The sequence below is a fragment of the Solanum tuberosum genome, unplaced genomic scaffold (assembly GCF_000226075.1).
Source record: "Solanum tuberosum cultivar DM 1-3 516 R44 unplaced genomic scaffold, SolTub_3.0 scf00040, whole genome shotgun sequence".
NCBI lineage: Eukaryota > Viridiplantae > Streptophyta > Magnoliopsida > Solanales > Solanaceae > Solanum > Solanum tuberosum.
Genome location: NW_006238964.1, coordinates 1,662,859 through 1,683,715, shown reverse-complemented (window position 1 = coordinate 1,683,715; position 20,857 = coordinate 1,662,859). Strand labels below are relative to the sequence as shown.

Below are 20,857 nucleotides of genomic sequence, written 5' to 3'. Positions count from 1 at the left end.
TAAATGGAGGTCAAAAATTTAAATTCGTAATTTCTAATGTTCAGTTTAGAATTTAGTAGCCTTTTTTTTTTTTTTTAAACAACAATGTAGATTCTATTTCAAAGCAAAAGGTTACAGAGGAGGACCAAACCTTACCTCATACAAGAGTAGCTAGAATGGTAAGCCATTCTTACAATTTTAGCTTCCAAAAATAAAGCAAAAGAGAATTTAGTAGCCTTTATTTCATTTATGTGTAAGAATTTAAACTTTTTTCTTGTAGTTTCAGTTTTGTTGCTTTAATTAAAAAATTACCTTTAGTATACGATTTAGGTTGATTTCAGAGATAAAATTAGTCTATAATTGAACACTAAAACTTTTATATCATACACAATGCCTAAAATATATAGTAGAAGTTTATATGCTAACTCATATCATATTTCTATTGATTCGGCATAACATAAGATACACATATTTTTTTATGGACCGGTTACTTCCCAAGATGCCAGGGAATTTGATAATTGCAAATTTGAGAAGTAAAAAAGTAAATAAAAAATACCAAAGTAATTCATTATGTTTTTGGATCAATATTGATGCATCCAAAAATCCAAAGCTCGACGTGCAGCAAAATTATACGTGGATCATGATATTGATTTGCAACATTCTCTCACCCATTTTTTTGAAAAGAATAATAATAAATCTAATGTTTTCAGTTATGACTATAGTTAATTATAAGAGTAAGTTAGGAACTAAATAATGAATTATCTCTTAATTCTTTAAAATAAATTAATAATTAGTAAACATTTATTTTTAGCATAATGAACTAGTAAAAGTAAATCGAGAGAATAATAATCTAAACTAGATTTAAAAAGTACAATAAATGTGTTTTGGTTTATTTTTCAAAAGGTAATTAACTAACGCAACTACACAAGTATTACACTTGTACCTACAACAAAAGTAGAAATTTAATAGTATTAGTACTAAATATTGACTATATACATTTTTTTTACAAAAAACTAACTTTATCTGTATCTTTTTCATTTGTTTTTAATTACTCTCCATATATGGAAGTTCGGAGTTAAAGGGGTAACTTTTTTCCTCTAAAAAACATAAACAGTATATCAAATTTTTTTAAACCAAAAAGGTAAAATCGCTACTGAGAGAGCGATATATTTTAATGCCGTATATGTTGTTAAAAACTTTATTTAAAGTTATCCTTAGAAAAAAAAAAAATCTTAACTCGCTGCTTCAGCAGCGTTTTTGCAATAAAAAATCTCCAACTTGAATTCGCTGCAATGGCAGCAATTTTCCAACTTTAAAAAAAAAAAAAATCTTAACTCGCTGCTTCAGCAGCGTTTTTGCAATAAAAAATCTCCAACTTGAATTCGCTGCAATGGCAGCAATTTTCCAACTTTAAAAAAAAAAAAAATCTTAACTCGCTGCTTCAGCAGCGTTTTTGCAATAAAAAATCTCCAACTTGAATTCGCTGCAATGGCAGCAATTTTCCAACTTTAAAAAAAAAAAAATTATCTTTGCTTTGGCAGCAATTTTCCGTAATGTTTAAAGAAAAAAAAAATGGATAAGGCAGCCGTTTAAAGGATTCTAAGAGGATAATTAAAAGATCTAGATTTTCTTTGTCAACAAGTGATTCACTTAATTAGAGACCTAGGTTGTTTCGAGTGATAAGATTAGTCAATAAATGAACAGTAATTTTTTAAAATCAGACCGTGACAGACACAATATCTAAAATAATAGAAGGTTATATGCAAACACATATTATATTTCTATTGATTCAGCATAACAGAGGATACAAATATATTTCTATGGATCGGTTACTTCCCAAGATGCCATGGAATTTGATTATAGCGATTTAGCTTATTGATTATGATCAAGAGACACAAAGTGGACAAATACGTAGACCATGCCATTGCAAATTTGAGAAGTAAAAGAAAAAAAAAATTACAGTTACTCAAAAATCCTTAAAGGTTGAAGTTATCAAATTTTAAATCCTAAATTCGCTTGTACATGTGTGGATTAAGGCGAACCATTGTTGGACTGAGAATTGATAGGAGAAGCGCAACAACTGCAACAAGATCCTGGTGGTGGAGGTTGGCAACATACACAAGCAGGACATATTGGTCTCCTCACAAGTACTTCTACATAATAAAATCCGAATTACGCAAAAAATATAAATGAACAAGCAAAAAGAAGAAAAATAATATATTTTTGATGTATAATATGTATGATTAATTACCTCTATACACGTTAGAACGAGCAGCAACACCTTCTTGGAATCCAGGAGATAAAATTAAACCAATAAAAACAAGGGTTATGAGCATTAAACATCTTGGAATTATAGTTCCCATTGAAATTTTAGATGAATGAACAAATACTAGGAGTATATTTTATAGTGAAAAATTAGTAAAAGGGAAATTGATGAAGCTTTGAAAAAATTGAAATAATGTGTGTTCTCACTCAACAAACTCAAGGTTGACTTGACTACAAGTTAATTTGATTAGGGGTGAATCTGTTCAACTTAATTAATTTGATTTGCTATAATTTTATATGCAATTGGAGAATTTCTTAGCTTTATCTTATTAAATAATTGAAAAAAGTCAGCAATTGCGACTGCAAATTTAGAATCTGTCTGTTAGTTTAATTTGTTTGGGCAGATTTTCAACTCTTTGAATAGTACTCTGATTTATGCTGCTAAAAATTTCCACGCCAATAGTTGACTTTTTTTTAAAAAAAAAATAATCTGAAATATATCCAAACTTTGATCGAAATTGCAGTAATAATACCAAATTTTGGAAATGACATTTTACCCCTCACACTATTTAATAGTATATTTTAAAGATATATATATGCCCACGTGGACATCATAAATATTGCATAATTATAAATAATAATGTGTCCACGTGGGCACATATATACATTTTAAATACACTATTAAATAGTGCAGGGATAAAAGGTCATCCATAAAGTTTGGTATCGTAACAACAATTTCGACCAAAGTTAAAGTATTTTTCAGACCCTTTTCCCAAAATAATAATAATAATAATATAAGCATTGATTACATAAACTTGATCAATTTTAATCCATTATCCTTAAAAATAAAAATAAAAGGAGACAATTTGTCAATTTCTCCTTATATAATTCTTCGATCATTTTGCCCCGTGGTGGTGGTGGAGGGTTTCGAAGAATGTAAATCAAATGAATTATGATTCGAATCCGTAAGTTACAATGTCATTTCTTTTTGAATTGGCGGAGTGAAATCCATTCATTTTACGCTGGAACATTAATAATTGCAAATACAATAGGAGTATGAAAGAAAAAAGAATTAAAGCAACAATAATTTTAAACAGTACATCTTACCCAAAAAAAAAATATATTTAGTACCTAGCGAACAAAACACCTTTTTTTTCTTCATATTATTATTTATTTTTATAGAAGCAATGTTATTCACAAAAACAAAAATTCAAATCACCCAAAACACATTGCCAAAAACATTAATTACAGGACCAAATTATTTTCTTTTTATGTAGAAATGATCACACAATGTCTCTGATCTTCTCATCATTAATTTGCTTGATCACGGCCGGTCCACGGCGGCCGTAAACGGAACGAAACAAGCGCAAACGCAACACGACGGCGTATTTGGTTGGCAACAGTTGCAATTCTCACATTTTGGTTGCTTAACCCCAAGTTCTGCATCAATTCGTTAAATATTTATCGTCGTTTAGCCAAAAATTCTAATAAGAGGATTCAAAAATGAAAACGTTTCACTAAATTTTTTTCTTTATATAAAAACAACCTTTACCCTACATAGCTCGGACATAGGTTATTATAAATTAACGTTGTTCGATAGTAAATTACCTCGACGAGTCAGTCTATCGGCATTGCTGGGCACAGCCGGAGATAAAACAAGCATAAAGATGGTGATTGTAGCCAGAAGAGTTTTCATCGCCATTACCTTAGACTAAATTTTGATAAAGCTATGATAATGTTGTTAATTAAGCATATACTATTTCAATATAGTAGTTATATATATAGAGCTTGATGATGTAATAAGTTTTATATTTATAATTTGTTGCTTGATACAACAAGGCAAAAATCAATCACCACTTTTTAAAGTATACGATGAATGTTTTAATTAATTAATTATACCACCCTGTTGGAATTGTTTTAATAAGTAAATTAAACTTCTTTGATTAGTCTACCATTAAAAGTCTTTGAAACGAGATTAAAAGACAAGAAATAGTTTGGAATAGGCTTGGGGTCTAATGTTTACTCATATATTGCTCAACCTTCATAAGTCTTAGTATGTGGCATAACGCTTTCTCCAAATATTTTCACTTAACTCAAAAGAGATTCTTAGACCATGGTGATGTTAACAGAGGCGGACCCACCTCTAAGTGGGGTGCACGTGCACCCGTTAACTTCGAAAAAAAGCATGTATATATATATATCTATCTATCTTGAGAAACTGACAGAAATTATGATATAATTAATAGTGCACCCATGAAAAGCATAGGAGTGTTATTGTGCTACTGGTACAAGCTAGACAATCCACCCGCGAGACCTGGGTTCAAAATTTTAAGTTTATCTTATCTCATATTTGAGCTAAGGTAATATTGATGCATCCAAAATTTTCAAATCCTGAATTCGCCTCTGGTGATGTAGTCTAAAGTTCACTGAATTTGCGTTGGACGATAAAGTTCACAAATAACCACTTTTTAATTCTTGTAATTGAAAAATAACCACTATTAATCTGCGTTTGGACTTACCCAACTTTTGTCATGTCTATTGGAGTAGGAGCAAGAACAATAAGAAAAATGAAAAAAAGAAAGAAAAAATAACAGCAATGAGATAGATCTAGCTAGAAATACATTAATTGATAATCATCAACTCTATATATAATAAGCTTGCATATTCTTGACATATTGTCAATTTCCCCCCACATAGATAAAGTAATATATAATGAACTATATTCCAATATCTCATTGGTAATTACTAATTATTCTCCAATCTGAATTCATTCATATATAGAACTAATAATTAAGGATCATACTATGGATTATTATTATTATGAGACTGAGTAACGTAACAGGCACAATAACAACATGGTGGCGGAGGTACTGTTGATTGGCAACATAGGCATGGTGGACACTTTGGCTTCTGATAAAGTTCTGCAAATACATTCATATTGTAAATATATTGTTTAAATGAACTTTCCGTGCATATAACTTAAACTCAAAAATGTTCACGATAAATATTAGTAATTGGAAAGTATACCTCTATGGTTGATTAATCCTGCTTCTGTGCACGGAATCACGCTAGCATTTGAAATAAACATCACAGATATAACTAAGGCAATGAGATTGAGACCAGACCTTGATACAAAATAATTACTTGCCATTGTCTTTTTTAAGTGTTAATTTCTTCACATTGAATCAACAATAGCATCCTTTGTTTTATAGGTGCTCCATATGTACAAACAATTTATTACATGTCTTTGTTATAATTCCGCGTTAAAAATTGATCATATGAACTGACGATTGTTCTACTAGTACTATTTCACTTAGTTTCTAGAGAGTTTCAAATATTCACAAGTCTGCTAGCTAGTCATCGGATTATGTGCTTGGAATTGACTCTCAAGTCTTTTTCAAACAATTTAATTCTGGGTCTGAAAATTTACCAAGTCAGGTCATTTCTTAGGTAATTACAAATACAAATTTCTTCATCATCATTAATCAATATTCCATTCTAATAAAACAGTAACTGATTCCTTACTTATACTATTTCTTCATTCACTATTTCAAATAGAGATTTTCACTTGTCACTCGTAACATATCAAAAAAAGATAAAAAAAAAAAATATTCTTCATATTTTACCCTTAACGTTAATTATCTATTTCCTAAATTATTTTTCGATACTTAATACTACACATCATTAAAAGGGATATTGTGGTAAAATAGTCATGTCAATTGATTTTTTTTTTCTCTTTGGATGTATTAAGTCCAAATGTGATCAACAGGCCAGGACAACTTTCGAGTTTTGTCAAGTGTATGGAGAAATTAAGGTATGGTTGAAATACTGTTCAATAATTATTTTTTCAATGGTATAATAAATGCAATTCGACCTTTGAGCAGTTAGAAACTAAAGAGAAAGAATATTGCAATTGAGGGCCAAAATAAATGACTCAGCTGGTCATTGCAGATTTATAGACTTTGAATTGTTCTTCTGTAAACAGTTGAACTCCTTTTCTCCTTATTCTTTAGACTTTGAATTGTTCTTATACTTACGTAGTTATACTGCGCAGATACAAGTACTCGAGGAGACGAATGTGATATTTCTCTGTTTGAGTTCGTAGCAATGCAAATGTTTGAATGTGACTTCAATAAATTACTGTGTTGCTTGTTGTGTGCTTATACAAACTTCGCAATGAAGGCACAAAAATATAGAAATTATGAATTCATCAATAACTTCAGACTAATCATTTTACTTCAGATAACCTTGTCTAAATTTCTTGCTCCTATGCAACGGTTGACACACCACTCCCTTCTCATACCTTCATTCTCTTGGACGGGCCTTGATCAATAATAGGATCAATTGGAGGCGGCTGAGTCTCTGGTTGCTGGTTTTCAGAGGGTTCTGAAGTGGAAGGGGGTGCATAGCCTTCTGGGAAAGGTGGAGGCGGAGGTACTGGTGGTAGCTGCACAAATTGAAATAAGTGTCTCAATTTTAGAACTTGATCTATTGAATTTTAACACAAATATCCCCGTTAATGAACCCTGGGACTGCAAATAAAATTTCAGAATACTTCCAAGATAACTACTTCACAACTCAAATGAAGCTACTTAGCTTAAGATTGACGACCTCATACTTCAATGAATTGGACAAGATTAATTGGTTTATCTAGGGTTAAAAATCTCCATGCAGACCATACAAGTTCCGGTGATAAGGAATTACATTTACCTTCCGTTGTAGAGAAGCAAGGATGTGATCAACTCGCTTAAGTTCCTTGAAGTCGATGGCCTCTTTGGCGGGCTTAGTTTCAGATGCTTGGCTATCATTTTCCGACTCCACTGCAAAAGGAATTTATTGAATAGAATCAACGTAATGAAATAATAGTAAAAATGATAGAAATTGACATTGCAAGCAGAATGTAAGATTATTGATTTAAACAATATAAGATTTTGTGTCATGAGAGAGATGTAAGTCGAACAACGAAGACTTCTTTTTAGAACATATCCATGTATAACAATATATACACACTGCACACAGGTCCAACTTATCGAAAAGACATATAAACACACCCAGGTCTTAACTCCCAACTTTCAACCTGACAACTAAATGGCTATGTGTCGTAATCAGAAATTCAGTGTTAAAGTAGCCTTCAGAATTTTTTTGTTTTCATTCAAGCCCTTGAAAGGAACTAAAGAATAAAATAAACTTGTTGTCTACTACATCTTCACCTCTTTTTGGGTTGGGGTGGGTGAGAGTGGGGGAAGGGAGATTTGGGTGTTTGCATAACTCAAAACCCTTTCTTTGCAGATAGCAAGATAAAATTCTAGTAACGGCACACTTTTCTCCAAAGCACCCACGTGCACAAAAAAGGTTTTAAGGATGGAAAATAAAAGGAAAGAGATATCAAGATACCATATCCAATCTTTTCCAGCTTTGAGGATGCAGTACCGAAAGCTTTTGATATATGATATAGAGCACGCCCCTGTCAAATAAGTAAATGAAGACAATGAACATCAATGGTCTTTTACATTCCATCAATGAATTCTTCGACCCACACAAAATTAATATGTGGTATCCATACCGCAGAAAAAAGGGGACCAGTTTTCCACATAAAAGCAGAAGAGTACATCAAGCATATCAAAAGTTCACACATACTACCTGCTTTACACAATACTAAAGACAGATAAATAATTAAATACAGAAGAACAACATTTTTTTTTTTGAACTTGGTAACTTTGTATTATATCACAAAACAGTACATGGGTCGTACTGTAACCTTATATACAAGAGTACTCCTGATTTCACTTCTCTACGTCTAAATTGAGTCTAACACATCAATAATAGAGACAGTGTCATTAGAGTATAACTGATTACACCAAAAGACTAAAAGTAAAATGCAGTTTAGTTTAACTTTCTGCACATTGTTCTCTATGCTCTCAAAACATCTTGAATTCCTTTCTTTCCAAACAGCCCACCAGATAGCCCCCGGGATAATTCTCCATCTACCTCTATCCTTGGCATGTACACCTGCTTCCTCCCAGCATAGTAATGCCTCAGCCACCTTCCTGGGCATTGTCCAGGAGATGCCTTTGAGGCTTAGGAATATTCTCCACAGATGATGGGTGTACTTGCAATGTAAAAATAGGTGGTTAACAGTCTCAGATGTTTCACCACATAGGAAGCACCTAGAACACAAGGTTCTCCCCCTCTTCATAACATTGTCCTGTGTAAGGACTGCTTCCTTAGCCATTGACCAGACAAAAAAGGAGACTTTGTGAGGGATTCTGCTCTTCCATATTTGCTTCCAAGGCCAACTTGAGCACTGTTGATCTGTCTGATCCATCAACTTGTAGGATTTGTTGACTTTGAACACTCCCTTGTCATCTCCTGTCCACCATAATTTATCCTCACCTGGCTGTAGTCCCGTGAAAGTGTTCACAGTGTTTTAAGAATTCAGCAACTCTCACTATTTCCCAATCATTAAGGTTTCTTCTGAAAATGAAATTCCATCCTTGTGGTGACCAAAGATCTGCTATAGTACTTTGTTGAAACATGATTAGGTTGTAGATGTCTGGAAAGAGATCTTCCATGTTGCCTTTCTCATGCCAAATGTCCTTCCAAAATCTGGTCTTATTCCCATCCATTACTTTTGCCTTTGATAAATACAGAAGAACATTAAAAAACCAATGCTGATTTTCATTGCATTATCCCTCTAAAAAGTTTCCTCCCTATGAAATTTCTTAGATGGAATTCCTTGTTTTTTTTTTTGATGACAAGGAAATCCGCAGCTGCAAAAAGTAATGTTGCTACTCAGGTTTGAACCGAAGACCTTCACATGGAATTCCTGCAGTCTCTCCTTCAATTTCAACTTCCTTTTTTTTCTCTAATTCCTTCGAAATCCTATAAAATTGATAGAACTCCATCCACAGACCGAACCGCATTACCTAGCTGAGATCTAGAGATAGCTTACTGAATTTCTTCCTACAAAGAACCTAACATGTCATGCCTACTTCAAAAGTTCCTTTTATGAGTCAAAATAAGCAGTAATTAAAAATCAATAACCAGGAACCAGACCTTGGCGTGTATTATCTTTAATAACATCTGGTGCCACAAATGACTCACATTAAAAGCATATACATCAAAAGCAAAAATAACGGATCAACAGTGATCTTTCCTAAAGTACTACAACAGAAGACAAAGCTTCATTTCTTCACTGCACACAGAAGTTCAAGTGACTGAACAAAGCCATTGTTACCGTATACTCTCATCCATCCAGTCTCTCATCATGTTGTACACATAAATCCTTAGAAAGTCATGCTTTTGTTATTTATTGAGTTTTAAATAAGAAAAGAAGAGATCCTAAATTATTAAAATGGTACTATCTGCAAATTTTTTTTATGTTCATGAAGAAGTATTTATCTAACTCTGCTTTGGCGCTACGTTCACCACTCTCTGAAGGCTTCAATGCCCCTAGTTTTTTGCAAAGCATACAACAGTTCCAAAAGTAAAATTCCTTTTTAAGGGCAAGGAAATTCTTGCACACCTGGTATGGATCACTCGGAGGAAACACCAACAGAAAGATCAGATGTTCAGAATGTTAGCACCAGATCAAAACCAATCTGCCGCCAGGAGTATAAAATAGTTTTTTCCTGGATAAATCAATATCACATAATTATTGAATTTTGAACAATTACCTTCTAAGTGGTAGGAAGGGAAGTTTGTCAAGCGACGTAAGCTATTCTATACGGCGGAAGGGAGGATTTTCTTAGAAGATTTATCTTGAGTGCTCAGTCAAATAACTATCCTTCTCTGAACAAAAAGACAGAAGAAGGGAAGCAAAATATATTTCCTACCCAAGAAAGAGGCTAACTTCTTTGCTACTAAACTGCCCAGATTCTTAAGCTGAAAGATAAAGATTGCTACTCTTAGTTTGTCTAGATAATGGCATATAAGATACAGGTAGCAAAAGACAATTTAATGGCATCAAAAAGACTAGAATACTAACAAGTCGAGCTGCAAACACATTGCAGAGCTGTGGAGCTTGGTATATTGAACCATCCAAGATGTAATAAGTCAGCATTGGTGTGACCTTCTCAGGGCTATCCCTCTTTTGCTTACGGATGACAAAGAGATTAGGCTCCATTACTTCACTCAAAGTGTATTCCATGCCCGTCATTTTCCTACAAAACAAGTTGCATATTCAATTGCACAATTAGTTGTGCATGTCTCCATTACCTAATACCATGCATTCACATATGGTCTTGAAAAATCGAGGAATACTCATACCAATTAAGTCCTTGCACTTGCTAATGAACTTGTGCAGAATAACAAAATCATTAATTTTCCCCAAATACCAGTTGCCTCCAACTTGTGCTTGTGTCTATCAAACCTCTTCCAACATACTCTCCTTTCCCCAAATATCTAACCCTACCCCAACTGCAGAGCCACCTTTCGTCGGAAAATTACTTACACTGTTCAGCTAGGCTAAAATTTCCCCTTAATTGCTTTTTAAGTGTGTCTGCTTTTAATAAAATTCCTGGCTCAGCCATTGCCCGCCCCAAGAACTCCAAACTGATTGAGTAAATTTTGCATCTTCAATCTACCTTCTACCAGCAGAAAAATTAAAAGACAAGTTGTGAATTGAAACCCCAATAATTCAATTTCACAATGTCAGCAATTCTAACTGTACAATTCACAAAGATTAAAACTTCTTTTTGTTCGTTTTCTATAATTTATTCCCAACCCAATCATAATCTCAGCAAAAAAGGGGAAAATAAAAGAACAAAAACTAGGGAAAGAAATCATACGAAATATGAGAGAAATCCAGCGGGTGGATGGCGCGGGCACGGAGTTGTTCATTATTGCAGGTCCAATCGTAGAACGGGGAGAGTGCAAAATAGTCGAACACTAGGTTTCTGTCGAGCGGATAAGTATTCAGCCATAGCTGGTCTCTGAAGCATATGCTCGTCATGTCCGTCCCAGGTAGCGGTGGAGCCGCCGGTGCACTACCATCGGCGTTCGGCGGCATCATCGGCGTCGACGCCATCTCGCCCTTTGATTAACTTTACCAGTATTCACTACACGGTAAAGAAATAGCACTAGAGTAATAAACAACGGACAAAATATCAAATGGGATGGTCGTTATTTGGGAGGAAAACATTGGATGCTCGTAATTTACAGTATACATCTAAATTTAAAATTCAAAATATTAAATTAATTTAATTTAATTACCTTTAAAAATTAATTAAATGTACCGTCATAAAATAAAACATGATAAATAAACGTGAATTGAAGACAACAACTTTTTCTATTTAGTTTTGCTAGAGAGTAGTTTTTTCCGATTTCTTATTGGAGGTAAGTAAATCAACATTGCATAAATTTATGAAACAAAGAAAACTTTAATTTATTTTCAAAAAAGTGCTTAAAATAAGTAATTTTACAACCTCGGGAATAATTGCTATCATAACGTTTTACATATGAAATTCAAAATTCTATGATAATAGCTAATATTCATTCCGTTATAACTAAAAAGTGGTCAATTAACAATATTACTCTCTCCATTCATATCTTTTATTTTAAGTCAGGTCAGTTGAAAAATAACACTAATTATGAATTTTTGAATTCTAAAATATTAATTATTTTTTAAAATACTAAGCTAAAAAAATATGACTATTTATGAATTTACCCACGTTTTCTGACACGTCCTAATATATGGTTAATGAAATACTTTTGATTTATCAGAATAATTATAGTTATTAAAGTTAAGCATTCAAATCCTATAGAAAATTAATTTTTTCTCACCTAAGGGGTAGGGTCTTTCCTTCCCCAGAACCTTTTACCAACATAATTTTTCTCCAAAAATAAACAAATTTTACTCTCTGAATTTCCATCTAAATTCCACAAAATATATTACTACTAACAATTAATCCGTTATATTGTTAAGGCATTGATGTCTCTTGATGAAACCTGAGCAACTTTGTCTCTGGAGGTAAATATAATATGTTCGTCGCTAATTCCTATTTCTATTGATATTTTATGATTCAAAGGATGTAGATTAATTGACATTCATGTAGCATATAGCCATGAATTCTATGTATTTTTCAAGTATCTGAGAAATGCCTCATCGTGTTACCGCGAGGGCAAAATCATTTTCTTCTCAACCATCAATTGCTCAAAAATTAAAAGATGATCCTGTAGATCCTAAAAATGCTCAGGGTAGCGTTACATGTGTTTACCAATCTCATATCGGTGGATATTGGCGTAATGTGACTGTTATATGGAGAAAAAATATGATGAATCATTGCCTTACCATATCTGTTGATAGCGTAGAAAATGAAGATCATCAAACTTGCAAGATTGATCTAAAACCTTGGCATTTTTGGGCTAAAAAAGGTTACAAGACATTTGAGGTTGATGGACATCAATTGGAGGCTTATTGGGATTTAAGATCAGCAAAATTTTCTGGTAGTCCTGAACCATTTAAAGATTTTTATGTCGCGTTAATTGCAGAGGAAGAAGTTGTTTTATTATTAGGTGATTACAAGAAAAAAGCTTATAAGAGAACAAAATCAAGGCCAGCTCTTGTAGATGCATTGTTGTTTTACAAAAAAGAACATGTTTTTGGTAAGAAAAGTTTCTCAACAAGGGCTAAATTTGAAAACAATAAAAAAGAAAGTGATATTGTTGTAGAAAGTTCAACCTCAGGACCAAGAGATCCTGAAATGTGGATAAGTATAGATGGGATTGTTTTGATTCACATAAAGAATTTGCAATGGAAATTCAGGGGAAATCAAACGGTACTAGTCAACGAGCAGCACGTACAAGTGTTTTGGGATGTGCATTCTTGGTTGTTTTGTGAACCTGGTTCTACTCATGGATTGTTCATTTTTAAGCCAGGGGTGTCTGAATTGGAAAGTGACAGAGACGGAAGTAGCGTTGGAGGTGACAGTGATTGTAGCGATCATACTAAGTATTATTCAACGTTGAGTCACTCCAGAGCCTCGCCTTTTTGCCTTTTCCTGTGCGCGTGGAAGATTGAGTAACGATGAACAAGAGAATGAGAAAACACATAGGTGGTATGAAAGTCCTAATGTGAGGCATGAGCAGAGGCGGACCCAAAATTATGTAAATTTGATGAGTTCAACCTTCTCATAATTTAAATTTGTTGCTGTTTTAAGTGAAATTTCATGTGTATATTTATGTACTGTATCGAAAACGATTAGTTTAATTAAACTCATCAAATCCAAGGTCCGTTCGCTTTTGGAGAGGAATTGCTTCTGCATCAAAGAAAATTTCTTGTGGATTGGTTTGAGTAAGTTTATGGGTTTCCTTTTTATTATCCTTCTCCAAGTCTATGTGACTTTTGTAAGTTGTGTTCTGTATATTATTCAGCAATATGACACCAGTATTAGAAAATCAAATGGTTGACATTTTTTCGATGTCTTTTATTCAAATTTGGAGCTTGAAATCTCATGTTCCTCTGTCAACATGATCCATAAATTTGTTCATATAGTTATTATTTTAATCTCGCGCTATGTATGTATCTTTCTTATAGATGTACGTACATAAACCATCCGGAGTACTTCATGATTAAATTGATATTATCGTTTTTCATTGTCATTGTCACAATTTTTCCCTCTTGAAATACTTTAGACCAAGCAGTGGTTGACGTATTCAAATCTAAAAATATTTAGTTAAATTCTATCCTATATAGTGCTAATATTGAGAATTTTCTATTTGTGTAATTCAGCTTCTCAAAGAGAAACTGCAAATGGAGAAATCACAGATATTTTATTGGGATTTCAACTCCAAATCATGTTCTCAAAATAAAACGTTTACTTAGTCTCTTTTAGTTGACTAGACCAGGTCCCTGTAAACTAGTTATGATTGTTTTTTGGAATGTGCATGCTCCATGGTGTTGAAGGGGAGCATTGGAGCAACGACTATAGGTCACGGTTCGGGTCGTGAAAATAATCAGACTGTCTACATCATATTCATATTCTGAACCTTACAGAATTTTTTGTATACTGAGTAATTGCGCCTTTATATGCTATTTGGTGTTAGTTTACTGGTCTCTGTCTTCTTGAACAGTCACATTCACTCGCTCTTTAATAACTTTGATGCATTTGCTTGATGTCATTTAACAGAATTTTCTTACTTCATCAGAAAAAAGAATTTAATGGAACTTAATTATCAAGATTGTTATCATTAGAAAAGTCAATTTCTCTCACAAACTAGGCTTAATTATTTTAATCTTCACTTCACTTTCTGGCATACGATGGCCACTGATAAAAAAGAATGCGTAAGAATAGTTCCTGTACGGGACAATTCTAAAGTCGTATCTTTTGATTTCTTAACAAAACAATTAGTGACGCAACCTGAATTATGCATATAATTAAGCTTGTTAATTACTTCCTCTTCTAGTAATCAAGAATCTAGAGTACTTTTGGCTTAGGCTTCAACACTGAAGTAGTGAAATGATGAAAGACTTGATTTTTATCTTTCTAATTCTCTTTGCACTTGAAGCTAACGCCCAAATTGATGAATCAGGTATATATAATTTCGTCTTTCAACACATTTTTATTTTTTGTTCATTCCTTGTATGATTCTTAATTGAATGATATACTTCTAATATTCTCTCAGGATTCGTAAGCATAGACTGTGGAATTCCTCAAGGTACCGACTACACCGATATAGCTACTGGACTACAATATGTATCCGATTCAGGCTTCATCGATACGGGTAGTAATGCTTTTATCTCGAGTGAGTTCCAGGCCGATGGCCTGGAACAACAGTTGTACACCCTCACAAGTTTTCCTGAAGGAAAACGAAATTGCTACACCATAAGAATTCCACAAGGAAAAGGAAAAAAGTACTTGATCAGGGCTAGATTTTTGTACGGAAACTATGATGGAAAGAATCAACTACTGATCAATTTTGATCTTCATCTTGGAGTTGACTTTTGGGACACGATTCATATAGTCAACGCCTCAACTTCGATATATAGAGAGATCATACACATTCTCTCATCGGATTTTGTACACGTTTGTCTAGTAAATACAGGTCGAGGAACACCATTTATATCCGCACTTGAATTGAGACTCTTGAACTCAACCATGTATGTAACTGAATCCGGGTCACTACAAACTGTCACGCGGCTTGATCTTGGCTCAACATCCACTCAATTTGCACGGTAATCATTTGAAAATTGTATTAAATTCAGAATAGTTGATGTTTTACAAAAAAAACATGAAACGTTTGTTATATAGAGATTTGACTGTACTCTATTCGTGGTGATTTAGGTACAAAGATGACATGTATGATCGTTTATGGTTGCCATATAACGAGGTGGCAAACACGGTACAATTGAGTACATCTTTAACCATTGATGGCGGTCCGGTGAATAACAACTTTTTTCGACCACCGCCAAAGGTGCTGAGCACGGCAATAGCAGCCGATAACGACACTAGTGGAATATCATATTCGTGGGAACCTGCAAATTCAACAGATGAGAATTACATCTACCTGCACTTTGCGGAGATTGAAGCCAACCATGTGAATAGACAATTCGACATATATTTAGATGGAGAATTGTTTCAGACAGCATATGCTCCTTCCTATTTGTCCTCAAACACAATTTATTCAGGAGTGCCTATTACGCCAAGAAATACGCACCAAATTACCCTCAATAAAACGGGAAATTCGATCCGTCAACCCACCATCAATGCCATAGAGATTTATAAAGTGGTCAAACAAATCATAACCACTCAAACGAATGACCTAGATGGTAATTAAGTTTCTCTTCATTTATTTTTTTGTGATTATATATATCACCTGAATTGGTCGAATCTTTTTTTGATCCACTGTTTTCTAAAATCATTTTATTTTGAAAAGTAGAAATAGTTTGTCTTTCACCACAGAAATTTAAAAAACACTTTCGAGCAACAATTAGTGTTTGATCAAACTTTTAAAAAGTGTTTTTAAACTTCTGAAAAACAGTTTCTGTTGCTCTCTAAAATGACTTATTTTCTCCCAAAAGCTTGACCAAACACTCACTTTTTAAAAATTACTACTATTTTTGACTCCCAAAAACTTGGTCAAACAAGCTATAATTTGGACTATGCCCAAAGTTTGGATGATTTGAAAGGGTTATATATCGATGGATCACTAACATTTATTTTTGCTATTAGTCGAGGCTATTATGAATGTCAAATCGACGTATGAGGTTAAGAAGAACTGGCAAGGAGATCCATGCGGCCCTAAAGCTGATATTTGGAATGGTGTCACTTGCAATTTTGATGGGCAGCTCCCCACAATTATATCCTTGTATTTTCCTTATACTCTCAAATTTCTTCATTATAAACATGTTTCTTCTAATTTTGTTTTGGAGAATGAAACTAACTTATAGTTAATTTGTTGAGTAGAAACTTATCTTCAAGTGAATTACAAGGGACATTATCGCCTTTTATTACAAGTCTCACAAATCTAGAAACGTTGTAAGTATATAAATACTCACTATAAGCTTTATCACTTGTACCAAACTAGAAAATGAAGAGCCTTTTCAGAGAAATGAGTACAAATATAATGTTTTTTTTAAAAAAAAATAAAAAAAAATTGTACATGTTGTACCTTGTTGTTTCACAAATTTAGTGAGTTAATAACTTTGATGGTCACTCAACTATCAACTTTTTTCACAGAAAGTTACTCAACTTTCATTCTTAACTCAAAAGTCACTTAACTATGGCTTATTTGTACAGAAAGTCACTCAACATATTTAATTATTTTTTTCACTAAAATTTTTGACATGAAATTTTATTTTTAACCAAAATTTTAAGAACCAAATATATATCCATCTAATGACCCGACCCGCTAAAAATATTATATTGAAAATTTTATTTTACCATTAATTCCCTAAATCATTCTCTTGTTTCCTTCTTTCTCCGGAGCGTTCTTCTTTTCTTTTCTTTTCCTTTTTAATTTCTCAATTTCAAAAGAGCAAAAGCAGGACATCTTGCAATCCTCTTATAATGTATAGCAATTTAAAAAAGTTTTGCCGTCTTAGAAATTTCCATTGAAATCGTAACCTAAGAGATTGTTGTAATTTTTATTGTTTTTGAAGTTGGGAAAACAATAATTTGATCCTTAGGGATAACAGAGGGGTTATGGAAACTACAAAAAATAAAAAAACAGAGAGGTTGATATATTATTGATATGTGAAGAAAAGGTTGAAGAAGAAGAACGCTTAGGAGAAAGAAGGAGACAAGAGAGAATGATTTAGGGAATTAATGGTGAAATATAATTTTCAATATAATATTTTTAGCGGGTCGGGTTAAATTGGGCAGGTGATTAAATGAATATATATTTGGTTCTTAAAATTTTGCTTAAAAGTAAAATTCCATGTCAGAAATTTTTAGTGAAAAAATAATTAAATATATTGAGTGACTTTTTGTGCAAAAAAGCTTAGTTGAGTGACTTTTAAGTTGAAAATGAAAGTTGAGTGACTTTTTATGAAAATAGTTAATAGTTGAGTGACCATCAAAGTTATTAACTCCAAATTTAGTAGACCCAAATCATACGTTTTTGGGTGGAACAAATTTTGAATCCTTCAATTTGTGAAACAAAAAGAAGTCTCGATAATAAAATAAATAAAATTTTCGGTTATTAGTATTTTTATGAGATTCTTTTGTTTCTGTTGAAGGAACTTGTCAAACAATCAGCTGACGGGAGAGGTGCCTGCCAATCTCTCACGACTAGCCTTCTTACAAGAGCTGTAATTTACTCATTTAGTCTCAATTTATGCTGCACAGTTGCAATTAATATGATTTTTATGACATTATTGTTGTGTTTCTGTTGAAGGGACTTGTCAAACAATCAGCTGACGGGAAAGGTCCCTGCCAATCTCGCACAACTACCCTTCTTAAAAAAGCTGTAATTTACTCACTCATGACCTCTAAGTTTACAATTACTACCTCTGTATCAATTTATGCGGCAAAATTCCAAATATGATTTTAAAATATTTTAAGTTGTTAATTATTTTCATCTATAGTAATTTTATGTTCAATTCACTATCAAAGTTTAGAATTTTGAATTGTGTCACATGAATTAGAACATAAGGGGTATTTATTTAATTAGAACACAGAGTAATTTGGTTATCTTTGTGACAGATACTTGAAAGGAAACAGTTTCTCCGAAAAAATTCCTGAAGAATTGCTGGCAAAATCAAAAAATGAATCACTCGATTTGAGGTTTCGTTCCACTCTCAGAATCCATGAATTAATTTATGAGTATACAAAAAACATCTAAGATTGATTTAGAAAATTATCTCCCCTATGATCGATATTAATTTCTCATATAATTGGTCACATGTTAAATTGTGTCATCAACTCATCTAAAATTAAAGTCTGATGGTATATTGAATTGTTATCAAGTCGTTAGATATTGAAGACACACTCATATTTATTTTTTTGTGATACAGGTATGACGAATTTCGTCCTCCAAAAGGTAGTAATAATCTTAGTCCTGGTGCACTAGCAGCAATTGTTGCATCCGTGGTGGTCTTGGGCATCTTGGCTTTACTACTACTTCTTTGGTTTATAATTCGAAGGAAGAAAAACAAAAAAGGTGAGCAAATCATAAGATCGATCGATGAATTGCCAGATGATTTGTCATTGAAGAAATTAATTTCTGTAACAGGGAAGATCACTGGGACAGAAAGAACAGTACAGAGTCCAAACATTGCATTGGAGTTGAAAAACCGACAGTTCACATACTCGCAGGTTTTGCACATGACAAATAACTTCCAGAGAGTCCTTGGAAAAGGAGGTTTTGGGACAGTTTATCTTGGCTCTGTCGATAACCGTGACGTGGCTGTTAAGATGCTGTCCCCATCTTCAGTTCAAGGGTTCAAGGAATTCCGGGCTGAGGTAAACTGAAGAAGTATGTTTTAGTACATAAGACATTATATGAATTTGACTATACATAAATTTGACTTGACAGGCTAGTCTACTGATGAGCATACATCATAAGAACTTGATTTCTATAGTTGGGTATTGTGTTGAAGGCACCCACATTGGTATTATATACGAATACATGGCCAATCGAAGCTTAGACATGCAACTATCAGGTACCTGATTTATAGTCAAATAAATGTTCTTTAGATCACACATTTCACAAGTCTTTAATCGTTGCGTGCAGATAGAAATCCAAATGCTTTAACATGGGAGGAAAGACTTCATATAGCATTGGATGCGGCACAAGGTATATATATACACCACTAGATGAAAATAATTTCAGTCGAGTTTTAGAATGATTAATTATATATTTGACGTGTTTCTTTTAATTTTAACTGAAAAAATAATGAAGGATTGGAGTATCTACATCATGGTTGCCAGCCACCAATAATACACAGAGATATCAAGTCTAGTAATATTCTATTAGATGATAAATTCCAAGCAAAACTTGCTGATTTTGGTTTGTCAAGGACTTTACCAACTGGAGAGGGAAGTCATGTTACCACCATAATCGCGGGTAGTCCAGGCTATCTTGACCCTGAGTAAGTGCTCTCTCATTTTATTATTAGTCTGTCTCAAAAAGAAAACGACTATGTATATCTAATTTTTACTCTCGAATTGACCTGCAGTTACTACAGGACAAATAAGCTAACGGAGAAAAGTGATGTATACAGTTTTGGTGTGGTTCTTTTGGAAATAATAACAGGACGGCATTTACTAGGAAAACATGACAAGATTTATGTAATAACGTGGGTCAATGGTATGATTAATGATAACGGAGATGTTTCAAAAATAATCGATCCAAGATTAGGAGGAGAAGTTGATGTGAATTCAGCAAAGAGAATTGTGGCATTGGCAATGGCTTGTGTTTCTCTTGAACCAACAAATAGACCAGCTATATCTGTCGTTGTGACGATAATAAAGCAATGTTTAAGGCAGATGATTGATAATTATGACTCGAATTGAAGAACACGAAATTTGGATAATGTCCTCCATCGATCCTAAGATGAGATCGATGATCGTGTGTTTATTTGGTTGTGCAATACGTAGTTTTGTTTCATGTAATTTATGTACAAATACTGTATTTTAAATCAGTGAGTGCAGAGTACTATCACATTGATAGAAGTGTAATGAATGTGTAAACAAAACCAATAACTTAAACGACTAAAATTGCAAATTCATAAACTTCAAATTCTGACTCCACCTCTGCTAACTGATATAACTTTGTATAAAGAGATTATTCTATTGAAATTATCAAATGACTTAAAATAGATCTCCTTAAATAAACTAATTAAACAAACTGGGTACTTAAATTCCTTATCATTATTCAGCATTGATTTGATTATAAAATTGAGAGCAACGTCACAATTTTTATAACCGAGTACAATATTCCTAGAGTGCATCATCAACGTATATATAATAGTTCCAGCAGCGTCCTTATAGTTTGTTCGATCGATGTCTTTAATTTGTTTATCCCAAGGTCAACACCATTTTTTATGTACGACTTTAGACAAATCAAACACGCGTCATCCTTCATGATTTAATTTGCTAAAATACTTGCACATGTTTTAAGTTTTATAGTATTTTATAAAGAATATTACAGATATATATTGTTCGATCAA

At 33.1% G+C, this 20,857-nt stretch overlaps 3 protein-coding genes and 2 long non-coding RNA genes across 5 annotated transcripts; 2 read left to right on the top strand and 3 right to left on the bottom strand.

Moving 5' to 3' along the window:
• Positions 1-1,812: 1,812 nt before the first annotated feature.
• On the bottom strand, positions 1,813-2,385 carry LOC107059805 (uncharacterized). Its single transcript, XR_001472960.1, has 2 exons — positions 2,231-2,385; positions 1,813-2,132 (listed from the first exon to the last, which is right to left on the bottom strand). It is a non-coding gene; the product is annotated as an uncharacterized lncRNA (long non-coding RNA).
• Positions 2,386-3,443: 1,058 nt separating this feature from the next.
• On the bottom strand, positions 3,444-5,457 carry LOC107059804 (uncharacterized). The gene is made up of 3 exons (XR_001472959.1): positions 5,272-5,457; positions 5,048-5,165; positions 3,444-3,684 (listed from the first exon to the last, which is right to left on the bottom strand). It is a non-coding gene; the product is annotated as an uncharacterized lncRNA (long non-coding RNA).
• An 851-nt stretch (positions 5,458-6,308) lies between these two features.
• On the bottom strand, positions 6,309-11,372 carry LOC102601226 (mediator of RNA polymerase II transcription subunit 6). Its single transcript, XM_006342963.2, has 5 exons — positions 11,034-11,372; positions 10,232-10,406; positions 7,639-7,708; positions 6,955-7,064; positions 6,309-6,691 (listed from the first exon to the last, which is right to left on the bottom strand). The coding sequence occupies exons 1-5, from the start codon at positions 11,270-11,272 to the stop codon at positions 6,542-6,544; spliced, it is 744 nt and encodes a 247-aa protein (XP_006343025.1). The 5' UTR covers positions 11,273-11,372; the 3' UTR covers positions 6,309-6,541.
• Positions 11,373-12,341: 969 nt separating this feature from the next.
• Positions 12,342-13,268, top strand: LOC102583919 (uncharacterized). Its single transcript, XM_006343078.1, has one exon. It carries the CDS (start codon positions 12,342-12,344, stop codon positions 13,266-13,268), a length of 927 nt encoding a protein of 308 aa, XP_006343140.1.
• Positions 13,269-14,668: 1,400 nt separating this feature from the next.
• On the top strand, positions 14,669-20,328 carry LOC102583588 (putative leucine-rich repeat receptor-like protein kinase At2g19210). Its single transcript, XM_015306809.1, has 14 exons — positions 14,669-14,775; positions 14,869-15,418; positions 15,528-16,012; positions 16,416-16,551; positions 16,650-16,721; positions 17,924-17,995; positions 18,082-18,153; positions 18,390-18,470; positions 18,701-18,846; positions 18,919-19,148; positions 19,222-19,348; positions 19,420-19,482; positions 19,588-19,777; positions 19,865-20,328. The coding sequence occupies exons 1-14, from the start codon at positions 14,703-14,705 to the stop codon at positions 20,199-20,201; spliced, it is 2,634 nt and encodes an 877-aa protein (XP_015162295.1). The 5' UTR covers positions 14,669-14,702; the 3' UTR covers positions 20,202-20,328.
• The last annotated feature ends 529 nt before the right edge of the window (positions 20,329-20,857 follow it).

Bases quoted from the DNA above. Each gene is read 5' to 3' on its own strand.
- LOC102601226 (XM_006342963.2), bottom strand. From the start codon at position 11,272: ATGGCGTCGACGCCGATGATGCCGCCGAACGCCGATGGTAGTGCACCG. The intron at 10,407-11,033 runs GTATGATTTCTT...CTTGTTTTGTAG, and splicing joins CTGGATTTCTCTCATATTTC to GAAAATGACGGGCATGGAAT. The intron at 7,709-10,231 runs GTTAGTATTCTA...CTTATTTGACAG, and splicing joins ATGTGTTTGCAGCTCGACTT to GGGCGTGCTCTATATCATAT.
- LOC102583919 (XM_006343078.1), top strand. From the start codon at position 12,342: ATGCCTCATCGTGTTACCGCGAGGGCAAAATCATTTTCTTCTCAACCA.
- LOC102583588 (XM_015306809.1), top strand. From the start codon at position 14,703: ATGATGAAAGACTTGATTTTTATCTTTCTAATTCTCTTTGCACTTGAA. The intron at 14,776-14,868 runs GTATATATAATT...ATATTCTCTCAG, and splicing joins CGCCCAAATTGATGAATCAG to GATTCGTAAGCATAGACTGT. The intron at 18,154-18,389 runs GTAATTTACTCA...TCTTTGTGACAG, and splicing joins CTACCCTTCTTAAAAAAGCT to ATACTTGAAAGGAAACAGTT.